Here is a 12,701-nt window from a genome sequence, read left to right as displayed (position 1 = left end):
TCCCTGCAAAAATCGTCCAAATGCCTCTCCCTTCTCTCTCACTAACAATCTTACTTCATCATCCCACCACTCACTACCCTTTCTAATCAACCCACCTCCCACTCTTCTCATGCCACAAGCATCTTTTGCGCAATCCATCACTGATTCCCTAAATACATCCCATTCCTCCCCCACTCCCCTTACTTACATTGTTCTCACCTTTTTCCATTCTGTACTCAGTCTCTCCTGGTACTTCCTCACACAAGTCTCCTTCCCAAGCTCACTTACTCTCACCACCCTCTTCACCCCAACATTCACTCTTCTTTTCTGAAAACCCATACAAATCTTCACCTTAGCCTCCACAAGATAATGATCAGACATCCCTCCAGTTGCACCTCTCAGCACATTAACATCCAAAAGTCTCTCTTTCGCGCGCCTGTCAATTAACACGTAATCCAATAACGCTCTCTGGCCATCTCTCCTACTTACATACGTATACTTATGTATATCTCGCTTTTTAAACCAGGTATTCCCAGTCACCAGTCCTTTTTCAGCACATAAATCTACAAGCTCTTCACCATTTCCATTTACAACACTGAACACCCCATGTATACCAATTATTCCCTCAACTGCAACATTACTCACCTTTGCATTCAAATCACCCATCACTATAACCCGGTCTCGTGCATCAAAACCACTAACACAGTCATTCAGCTGCTCCCAAAACACTTGCCTCTCATGATCTTTCTTCTCTTGCCCAGGTGCATATGCACCAATAATCATCCATCTCTCTCCATCAACTTTCAGTTTTACCCATATTAATCGAGAATTTACTTTCTTACATTCTATCACATACTCCCACAACTCCTGTTTCAGGAGTACTGCTACTCCTTCCCTTGCTCTTGTCCTCTCACTAACCCCTGACTTTACTCCCAAGACATTCCCACACCACTCTTCCCCTTTACCCTTCAGAATAAAAAGATGTTCTGGAAGGAGGTAAATAAAGTGCGTAAGACAAGGGAGCAAATGGGAACTTCAGTGAAGGGCGCGAATGGGGAGGTGATAACAAGTAGTGGTGATGTGAGAAGGAGATGGAGTGAGTATTTTGAAGGTTTGTTGAATGTGTTTGATGATAGAGTGGCAGATATAGGGTGTTTTGGTCGAGGTGGTGTGCAAAGTGAGAGGGTTAGGGAAAATGATTTGCTAAACAGAGAAGAGGTAGTAAAAGCTTTGCGGAAGATGAAAGCCGGCAAGGCAGCAGGTTTGGATGGTATTGCAGTGGAATTTATTAAGAAAGTGGGTGACTGTATTATTGACTGGTTGGTAAGGTTAATTAATGTATGTATGACTCATGGTGAGGTGCCTGAGGATTGGCGGAATGCGTGCATAGTGCCATTGTACAAAGGCAAAGGTGATAAGAGTGAGTGCTCAAATTACAGAGGTATAAGTTTGTTGAGTATTCCTGGTAAATTATATGGGAGGGTATTGATTGAGAGGGTGAAGGAATGTACAGAGCATCAGATTGGGGAGCAGTGTGGTTTCAGAAGTGGTAGAGGATGTGTGGATTAGGTGTTTGCTTTGAAGAATGTATGTGAGAAATACTTAGAAAAGCAAATGGATTTGTATGTAGCATTTATGGATCTAGAGAAGGCATATGATAGAGTTGATAGAGATACTCTGTTGAAGGTATTAAGAATATATGGTGTGGGAGGCAAGTTGTTAGAAGCAGTGAAAAGTTTTTATCGAGGATGTAAGGCATGTGTACGTGTAGGAAGAGAGGAAAGTGATTGGTTCTCAGTGAATGTAGGTTTGCGGCAGGGGTGTGTGATGTCTCCATGGTTGTTTCATTGGTTTATGGATGGGTTTGTTAGGGAGGTGAAGGCAAGAGTTTTGGAAAGAGGGGCAAGTATGAAGTCTGTTGGGGATGAGAGAGCTTGGGAAGTGAGTCAGTTGTTGTTCGCTGATGATACAGTGCTGGTGGCTGATTCATGTGAGAAACTGCAGAAGCTGGTGACTGAGTTTGGTGGAGTGTGTGAAAGAAGAAATTTAAGAGTAAATGTGAATAAGAGCAAGGTAATTAGGTACAGTAGGGTTGAGGGTCAAGTCAATTGGGAGGTAAGTTTGAATGGAGAAAAACTGGAGGAAGTAAAGTGTTTTAGATATCTGGGAGTGGATCTGGCAGGGGATGGAACCATGGAAGCGGAAGTGGATCATAGGGTGGGGGAGGGGGCGAAAATCCTGGGAGCCTTGAAGAATGTGTGGAAGTCGAGAACATTATCTCGGAAAGCAAAAATGTGTATGTTTAAAGGAATAGTGGTTCCAACAATGTTGTATGGTTGCGAGGCGTGGGCTATGGATAGAGTTGTGCGCAGGAGGATGGATGTGCTGGAAATGAGATGTTTGAGAACAATGTGTGGTGTGAGGTGGTTTGATCGAGTAAGTAACGTAAGGGTAAGAGAGATGTGTGGAAATAAAGAGCGTGGTTGAGAGAGCAGAGGAGGGTGTTTTGAAATGGTTTGGGCACATTGAGAGAATGAGTGAGGGAAGATTGACCAAGAGGATATATGTGTCGAAGGTGGAGGGAACGAGAAGTGGGAGACCAAATTGGAGGTGGAAAGATGGCGTGAAAAAGATTTTGTGTGATCGGGGCCTGATCATGCAGGAGGGTGAAAGGAGGGCAAGGAATAGAGTGAATTGGATCGATGTGGTATACCGGGGTTGACTTGCTGTCAGTGGATTGAATCAGGGCATTTGAAGCGTCTGGGGTAAACCATGGAAAGCTGTGTAGGTATGTAAATTTGCGTGTTTGGACGTGTGTGTGTATACACAATGGCTATGTGTTCTGTTCGGAAACAACCGACAGACCCCGTTGCTCACCATTGTGAGACGAAGGGAATTCGAGTACTTAGTATTTCGAATAGTTGTTTCCTATTATACAGTCCCTTAGCCTAGCGGTTAGCATGCCTGCCTCTTGCACAAGGGGTCCCAGGTTCGATCCTGGCTGTTGGAGCTTTGTATGTTCTATGAAGGTGCGCGTTCATATACACTTTATTCGCATTCATATAACTCCTCGTTGTACAGTCAGGTTCGGTAAAACGCTATCAGCTGGCTATGTGTTCTGTTCGGAAACAACCGATAGACCCCGTTGCTCACCATTGTGAGACGAAGGGTATTCGAGTACTTAGTATTTGGAATAGTTGTTTCCTATTATACAGTCCCTTAGCCTAGCGGTTAGCATGCCTGCCACTTGCACAACGGGTCCCAGGTTCGATCCTGGCTGTTGGAGCTTTGTATGATATATATATATATATATATATATATATATATATTTATGGATCTGGAGAAGGCATATGATAGAGCTGATAGAGATGCTCTGTGGAAGGTATTAAGAATATAGGGTGTGGGAGGAAAGTTGTTAGAAGCAGTGAAAAGTTTTCATCGAGGATGTAAGGCATGTGTACGTGTAGGAAGAGAGGAAAGTGATTGGTTCTCAGTGAATGTAGGTTTGCGGCAGGGGTGTGTGATGTCTCCATGGTTGTTTAATTTGTTTATGGATGGGGTTGTTAGGGAGGTAAATGCAAGAGTTTTGGAAAGAGGGGCAAGTATGAAGTCTGTTGGGGATGAGAGAGCTTGGGAAGTGAGTCAGTTGTTGTTCGCTGATGACACAGCGCTGGTGGCTGATTCATGTGTGAAACTGCAGAAGCTGGTGACTGAGTTTGGTATAGTGTGTGGAAGAAGAAAGTTAAGAGTAAATGTGAATAAGAGCAAGGTTATTAAGTACAGTAGGGTTGAGGGTCAAGTTAATTGGGAGGTGAGTTTGAATGGAGAAAAACTGGAGGAAGTGAAGTGTTTTAGATATCTGGGAGTGGATCTGGCAGCGGATGGAACCATGGAAGCGGAAGTGGATCATAGGGTGGGGGAGGGGGCGAAAATTCTGGGGGCCTTGAAGAATGTGTGGAAGTCGAGAACATTATCTCGGAAAGCAAAAATGGGTATGTTTGAAGGAATAGTGGTGCCAACAATGTTGTATGGTTGCGAGGCGTGGGCTATGGATAGAGTTGTGCGCAGGAGGATGGATGTGCTGGAAATGAGATGTTTGAGGACAATGTGTGGTGTGAGGTGGTTTGATCGAGTGAGTAACGTAAGGGTAAGAGAGATGTGTGGAAATAAAAAGAGCGTGGTTGAAAGAGCAGAAGAGGGTGTTTTGAAGTGGTTTGGGCACATGGAGAGGATGAGTGAGGAAAGATTGACCAAGAGGATATATGTGTCGGAGATGGAGGGAACAAGGAGAAGAGGGAGACCAAATTGGAGGTGGAAAGATGGAGTGAAAAAGATTTTGTGTGATCGGGGCCTGAACATGCAGTAGGGTGAAAGGAGGGCAAGGAATAGAGTGAATTGGAGCGATGTGGTATACCGGGGCTGACGTGCTGTCAGTGGATTGAATCAAGGCATGTGAAGCGTCTGGGGTAAACCATGGAAAGCTGTGTAGGTATGTATATTTGCGTGTGTGGACGTATGTATATACATGTGTATGGGGGGGGGTTGGGCCATTTCTTTCATCTGTTTCCTTGCGCTACCTCGCAAACGCGGGAGACAGCGACAAAGTATAAAAAAAAAAAAAAAAAAATATATATATATATATATATATATATATATATATATATATATATATATATATATATATATATATATATATATATATATATATATATATATATATATTTCAGTGTAAATATGTTATATGGTCATTATTGATACTTCATTTCCGTTTTAGAAACATTTTCCTTGTGGTATGAACTGAGTAACCATTAGATCATAATTTCTGAATCTGAACATAAATATGACATATTTACACTGAAATGATTTTACAAGCTGTACATCCTGATTCTGGTCCTAGAATAATTCAGGTGTCATGAGGCTTTCCATTTTTCACGTACGTATAAAAAAGAAATAAAAAGTTTATTTTCATATAGGTTTGAATGTAATTCATCAGTTTGAAAAAACATTTTGCTCAATCTATGCTCTAATTACTAGCATGTACCTAAGCATTTATTTGTGGCTTTGATAAATATATGCCAAATGTAATTCCTTATGCATTGTTCCCACCAGAATTTGAAACTGGTCAACCTGGCCACCCCCCCCTTTTTTTTTTTTTTAACTCTGATGGACTTTATAAAACATGAGACCCTCCATGTTGCATCTGCATCACTTTTCAAACCTCCTTTTTGAATAATACCAACTGACCATTTCTGGCTGCCTTTCATTATCATCTTTGATGATGCAGATGTGGCTTTTCTCAAAGACATATTGAAACTGGTACTACTGTTTTACAGGATTCATTAGTGTTGTCATGCACCATGCAGTTTTACTTTGACAAGTAAATTAATGCTCAAGAAGTCAGCCACATCCATAAACCATTGGCTAGGACAGCGGATTATGAACAGTGGTGATGTGTCTATCTGGGTAGAGTAGGTGCTGAGTTGCATTTGAGCAAGTGGCATCCTATATTTTGGAATGATGTTTGTTATGCTGAAAAAATGGGTATTCTCCATAGGACAGACATGCTAGTGTGACAGTTTTATCGTATGAGTGCAGCAGTTTCATATGGGTGTGTGACTGATGAAATGGAATCCAAGATTGAGTTGGAGGACAGTTGTTTTATATTTGTCAGATCATTTAAATGTGTTGGAGTGTGTTTTGTAAGTGTGGTGTTTGCTGGGGGTATTCTGTTCGTACAGGTGGCTGAAGTATGAGGGTGGGACAAGCTTTTTATCTTTGTTTGAATGTTGGTGGGAGCTTATGAAGTGGCTTGGATGGGAAAGGGCCAATGCTGTTGCACAAATCTGGACGCCAAGCTTGTTAAAGTCACGTATTATCTTTGTTTCGCTGTACAAGTGTTAAATTTTATTGGCTATTATGCAGATGATTGTCCTGAATGACCTGACAGGAAGAGCATAGTTTAGAGTAGTGCAAATATATTGTTGATAGAGGATACAGTGCTTAGGGATTCCATGATTGGTACTAGTGAGTGTTCTAAGGGAATTTATTTTGTATGTGGATTGCACACTGATGTCTGTGATGTGGAAGATAAAGGTCGCAAGTGTTTTTAGTTTCTTGTTTTGTATGAACAACCATGTGTTGGTGATGTTCCTCTTTTTTTATACTTAGATGAATATCCCACCTTAATAACATAGGGGATAGGGGAGAAAGAATACTTCCCACGTATTCCCTGCGTGTCGTAGAAGGCGACTAAAAGGGGAGAGAGCGGGGGGCTGGAAATCCTCCCCTCTTGTTTTTCTTAATTTTCCAAAAGAAGGAACAGAGAAGAGGGCCAGTTGAGGATATTCCCTCAGAGGCCCAGTCCTCTGTTCTTAACGCTACCTTGCTAACGCGGGAAATGGCGAACAGTTTGAAAAAAAAAAAAATATATATATATATATATATATATATATATATATATATATATGTGTGTGTGTGTGTGTGTGTGTGTGTGTGTGTGTGTGTGTGTGTGTGTGTGTGTATACAAAGAGAGAGAGAGAGAATCTGTCTCCATACAACAGATTTCAGGTACAGCGACGGATACGAAGATTGAACGGTTCGAACACTTACTCCTCATCCATAGATATAAATTCCTCCTGGTACAACCAGTCTACCTGAGCATTTCTTCAATTCACTTATTCCTACCGGCTCTTGTTGCGGCGGGGAGTGGAGAGTAGGAGTATGGGGATCCTATGTACTGTTCTATCCTTACTTCATTAACTCAGAGTAAAAAAAAAGATAATGTGAACACGGGGGGAAAATGGGCCTTCCTTGTCTGTCCCTCCCATGTATTCTCGTGTGCATTACATAAACATCGTGAAACATAAGCCAAAGACCTATATACCTGCTGTAGAAAGAGGGCAACCGTCATCTGGTACTACCCACCTGGGGATGTAGAGGATCCTCTCAGCCACGACGAAGCCGACGGTGAAGAGGAGATTGGTAGCTGGCAAAAAGGGCAGCACCAGCAGCGACATCCCCAGCAATACCGCCCTGCCCTCGCTTCCCTGGTGACCGAGAGAGTAAGGGAGTGTTTGTTAGAGGGGCAAGGAGATATTGGGTCATTGAACATCAATAACCGTAGCAGTAATGACCTTCCTTTGTTACCTTGATGAGGTAGACAATCCGGGATAATATTAGAGTTTATATATATATATATATATATATATATATATATATATATATATATATATATATATATATATATATATATATATATATATATATATATATATATATATATATATATATATATATATATATATATATATATATATATATATATGTGTATGTGTGTGTGTGTGAAAGAAGAAAGTTAAGAGTAAATGTGAATAAGAGCAAGGTTATTACGTACAGTAGGGTTGAGGATCAAGTCAATTGGGAGGTAAGTTTGAATGGAGAAAAACTGGAGGAAGTAAAGTGTTTTAGATATCTGGGAGTGGATCTGGCAGCGGATGGAACCATGGAAGCGGAAGTGGATCATAGGGTGGGGGAGGGAGCGAAAACGCTGGGAGCCTTGAAGAATGTGTGGAAGTCGAGAACATTATCTCGGAAAGCAAAAATGGGTATGTTTGAAGGAATAGTGGTTCCAACAATTTTGTATGGTTGCGAGGCGTGGGCTATGGATAGAGTTGTGCGCAGGAGGGTGGATGTGCTGGAAATGAGATGTTTGAGGACAATATGTGGTGTGAGGTGGTTTGATCGAGTAAGTAACGTAAGGGTAAGAGAAATGTGTGGAAATAAAAAGAACGTGGTTGAGAGAGCAGAGGAGGGTGTTTTGAAATGGTTTGGGCACATGGAGAGAATGAGTGAGGAAAGATTGACCAAGAGGATATATGTGTCGGAGGTGGAGGGAACGAGAAGTGGGAGACCAAATTGGAGGTGGAAAGATGGAGTGAAAAAGATTTTGTGTGATCGGGGCCTGAACATGCAGGAGGGTGAGAGGAGGGCGAGGAATAGAGTGATTTGGATCGATGTGGTATACCGGGGTTGACGTGCTGTCAGTGGATTGAATCAGGGCATGTGAAGTGTCTGGGGTAAACCATGGAAAGCTGTGTAGGTATGTATATTTGCGTGTGTGGACGTGTATGTATATACATGTGTATGGGGGTGGGTTGAGCCATTTCTTTCGTCTGTTTCCTTGCGCTACCTCGCAAACGCGGGAGACAGCGACAAAGCAAAAAGAAAAAAAAAAAAATATATATATATATATATATATATATATATATATATATATATATATATATATATATATATATGTATATATATATATATATATATATATATATGTATATATATATATATATATATATATATATATATATATATATATATATATATATATATATATATATATATATATATATATATATATATATAAATATATATAAACTCTATTCATAGCCCACGCCTCGCAACCATACAACATTGTTGGAACCACTATTCCTTCAAACATACCCATTTTTGCTTTCCGAGATAATGTTCTCGACTTTCATGCATTCTTCAAGGTTCCCAGAATTTTCGCCCCCTTACCCACCCTATGATCCACTTCCGCTTCCATAGTTGCATCCGCTGCCAGATCCACTCTCAGATATCTAAAACACTTTACTTCCTCCAGTTTTTCTCCATTCAAACTTACCTCCCAATTCACTTGACCCTTAACCCTACTGTACCTAATAACCTTACTCTTATTAACATTTACTCTCAACTTTCTTCTTTCACACACTTAACCAAACTCAGTCACCAGCTTCAGCAGTTTCTTACATGAATCAGCCACCAGCGCTGTATCATCAGCGAACAACAACTAACTCACTTCCCAAGCTCTCTCATCCACAACAAACTGCATACTTGCCCCTCTTGTATTCACCTCCCTAACAACCCATCCATAAACAAATTAAACAACCATGGAGACATCACACACTCCTGCCGCAAACCTACATTCACTGAGAACGAATCACTTTCTTCTCTTCCTACACGTACACATGCCTTACTTCCTCGATAAAAACTTTTCACTGCTTCTAACAACTTGCCTCCCACACCATATATTATCAATACCCAGCACAGAGCATCTCTATAAACTCTATCATATGCCTTCTCCAGATCCATAACTGCTACATACAAATCCATTTGCTTCTCAAAGTATTTCTTACGTACATTCTTCAAAGCAAACACCTGATCCACACATCCTCTACCACTTCTGAAACCACACTGCTCTTCCCCAATTTGATGTTCTGTACATGCCTTCACCCTCTCAATCAATACCTTCCCATATAATTTTCCTGGAATACTCAACAAACTTATAATTCTGTAATTTGAGCACTCACTCTTATCCCCTTTGCCTTTGCACAATGGCATTATGCAAGCATTCCGCCAATCCTCAGGCACCTCACCATGAGTCATACATGCATTAAATAACCATGCCAACCAGTCAACAATACAGTTACCCCCTTTTTTGATTAATTCCACTTGCAATATCATCCAAACCCGATGTCTTGTTGGCTTTCATCTTTCGGAAAGCTTTTACTACCTATTCTCTGTTTACCAAGTCATTTTCCCTAACCGTCTCACTTTGCACACCACCTCGACCAAAACACCCTATATCTGCCACTCTATCATCAAACACATTCAACAAACCATCAAAATACTCACTCCAACTCCTTCTCACATCACCACTACTTGTTATCACCTCCCCATTAGCCCCCTTCACTGAAGTTCCCATTTGTTCCCTCGTCTTACGCACTTTATTCACCTCCTTCTAAAACATCTTTTTATTCTCCATAGAATTTAATGATACTCTCCCACCCCAACTCTCATTTGTCCTCTTTTTCACCTCTTGCACCTTTCTCTTGATCTCCTGCCTCTTTCTTTTATACATCTCCCACTCATTTGCATTATTTCCCTGCAAAAATCGTCCAAATGCCTTTTTCTTCTCTTTCCCTAATAATCTTACTTCTTCATCCCACCACTCACTACCCTTTCTAATCTGCCCACCTCCCACGCTTCTCATGCCACAAGCATCTTTTGCGCAAGCCATCACTGCTTCCCTAAATACATCCCATTCCTCCCCCACACCCCTTACCTCCTTTGTTCTCACCTTCCTCCATTCTGTACTCAGTATCTCTTGGTACCTCACTCAAGTCTCCTTCCCAAGCTCACTTACTCTCATTACTCTTTTCACCCCAAGATTCACTCTTCTTATATGAAAACCTCTACAAATCTTCACCGTCGCCTCCACAAGATAATGATCAGACATCCCTCCAGTTGCACCTCTCAGCACATTTACATCCAAAAGTCTCTCTTTCGCGCGCCTATCAACTAACACGTAATCTAATAGCGGTCTCTGGCCATCTCTCGTACTTACATACGTATACTTATGTATATCTCTCTTTTTAAACCTGGTATTCCCAATCACCAGTCCTTTTTCAGCACATAAATCTTCAAGCCCTTCACTATTTGTATTTAAAACACTGAACACCCCATGTACACCAATTATTCCCTCTACTGCCACATTACTCACATTTGCATTGAAATCACCTATCACTATAACCCGGTCTCGTGCATCAAAACTACTAACACACTCACTCAGCTGCTCCCAAAACACTTGCCTCTCATGATCTTTCCTCTCATGCCTAGGTGCATATGCACCAATAATCACCCATCTCTCTCCATCAACTTTCAGTTTTACCCATATCAATCTAGAGTCTACTTTCTTACACTATCACATTCTCGAACCACTCCTGTTTCAGGAGTAGTGCTACTCCTTCCCTTGCTCTTGTCCTCTAGTCCTCTAGTTCCCTGCAAGTATCTTCCAAACGTCTCTCTTTTCTCCTTCACTAGCAACCTTGCTTCTTCATCCCAGTACTCACTATCCTTTCTAATCTGGAAAGGATCACAATTGAGCACGTAATCAAGTATATTCCTATGAGTTCACGGGGAAATGAAACACGATAAATTCCCAAGTGCTCTTTCATGTAATAATCACATCACCAGGGGAGATACAAGAAAGAAATATAACAGTAAGATGATATCCAACAAAGAGACGTAGCTAGGACGCCATTTAGTGCAAGTAGCTACCCAAACGGGGGTCGAGTCCCCTCGAGTCTGGCAACAAGCGCATCATAAACTTATCATGTGGACAAGAAGGAGAAAATGTTTACAAATTTTAGCAACAATAAAGCTACCCAATTTCTTTAGACATTCACTAATCTCAATGTGACAATTTTCTATGTTTTAATAATAGAAGATCGAATGATATTTCTCGTGGTACAGGAGTTAGAGTTGATAACTGAGATGGCATTACTCCAATCAATACAGTGATCATAATTCATAACATGATTAAACAAGGCATTTGATTTTTTCCTGTACTTATAGTATATATATGTTGCTTAAGTTTAATAGATAGATCCTTACCAGTCTCCCCAACATAAAACTTATCACAATTTCTACATGGTACTCTACAGATGTATCTTGCAGGGCCTTCTGGTGAGTTCCTGATTAAGATAATTTTTATAATGTTGTTGTTGAAGGCAACCTTTACATCTAAGGGTTTAAGCAACATAGGAAGTAGAGTAAAACTATAATTAAAAAGGAAAACTACAAGATTCTTAGTGTCAAGGGAAGGTTTCGATTCAACTTTATGAAATGATTTCTTTGTCAGCTTAAGGGATTTATCAATGAAAGATATAGGATACTTTAACTTGGATCCAATAGAATATATCTTTACAAACTCATCACCAATAAAGTCTGGACTGCAAATATGTAATGGCCTGAGGAACATAGTCAGGAATGATAATAATTTAACTCTGTCATGGAGAGGTGAGTAGTAATGACTATATGAACATACATTGGTAGGTTTTCTGTACATGCTAAACTTAAATTTGCATGTAAATCATGCAATCTAAAAATGGTAATATACCATTATTTTCAATTTCTGAACTAAAGTTGAAACTAGTAGTTTTTTAAGTATAGGGAGAAATTATTGTAAATTTTCATTTGTTGGCCAAACACAAAGACCATCATCAATATACCTAATCCAAGTTGCATTAGAAGGTAAGGTATCCTTTAGTAACTTTATCATACCAAATTCTTCGGCATATTTTCTCTATTGAACTAAAATACACAATCTGTTATACACAATTATATTAATTCAATAGAAACAGACTTTGAAACAGGTACATGAATTTCAACCAATACATCAGATGAATATCCTAAGAAGTCATTAACTGGAACGTTTGTGAAAAGAGATGAAAAATGAAAGCTAAGCAGTTTGAAATCAAAATTAACATTAATCTCATTAGCTTGTTAGCTAAATCTACATTGTTCATGATATTAGAATTTAATATCTTACCCACTAATGGGCTTAAGAAAGAAACTAATCATTTTGACAATCTATATGCAATGGAGTCCACTGAACTTACTATAGGTCTTGCTAGAAATTTTTGTTTGTGTGTTTTGATGAGTCCATACTTATATGGCAATGAAGAGGATAAAGATGAGAAACTTTTGATTAGAGAACCATTACCTTTCAACAGCAACTTTAGTTCTTTATTGAAATGATCAGGCCCTCAATTGAGATCCTTTCCAACATGGATACCATCATTTGATGTACTGGATAATATTCAGTTACCTGTTTCAAAGTAAGTATGTTTTTATTGACGATGAAATTGTGTATAAAAGACTCTGTA

The 12,701-nt window shown here is 40.0% G+C and overlaps 1 protein-coding gene across 3 annotated transcripts in view; it reads right to left on the bottom strand.

The window, feature by feature from the left end:
* Positions 1-12,701, bottom strand: part of LOC139765242 (protein O-mannosyl-transferase TMTC1-like) — a 273,522-nt gene that overhangs the window by 105,928 nt on the left and 154,893 nt on the right. For all 3 annotated transcript variants that reach the window (XM_071692577.1, XM_071692578.1, XM_071692580.1), the window contains exon 9: positions 6,904-7,025. In XM_071692577.1, the coding sequence (XP_071548678.1) occupies positions 6,904-7,025 (122 nt within the window). The remainder of the gene's footprint in view (positions 1-6,903; positions 7,026-12,701) is intronic.

The sequence above is a fragment of the Panulirus ornatus genome, chromosome 53 (assembly GCF_036320965.1).
Source record: "Panulirus ornatus isolate Po-2019 chromosome 53, ASM3632096v1, whole genome shotgun sequence".
NCBI classification, from domain to species: Eukaryota; Metazoa; Arthropoda; class Malacostraca; order Decapoda; family Palinuridae; genus Panulirus; species Panulirus ornatus.
Note: the sequence above shows the minus strand (reverse complement) of the source record. Positions and strands in the feature narration are given on the sequence as shown.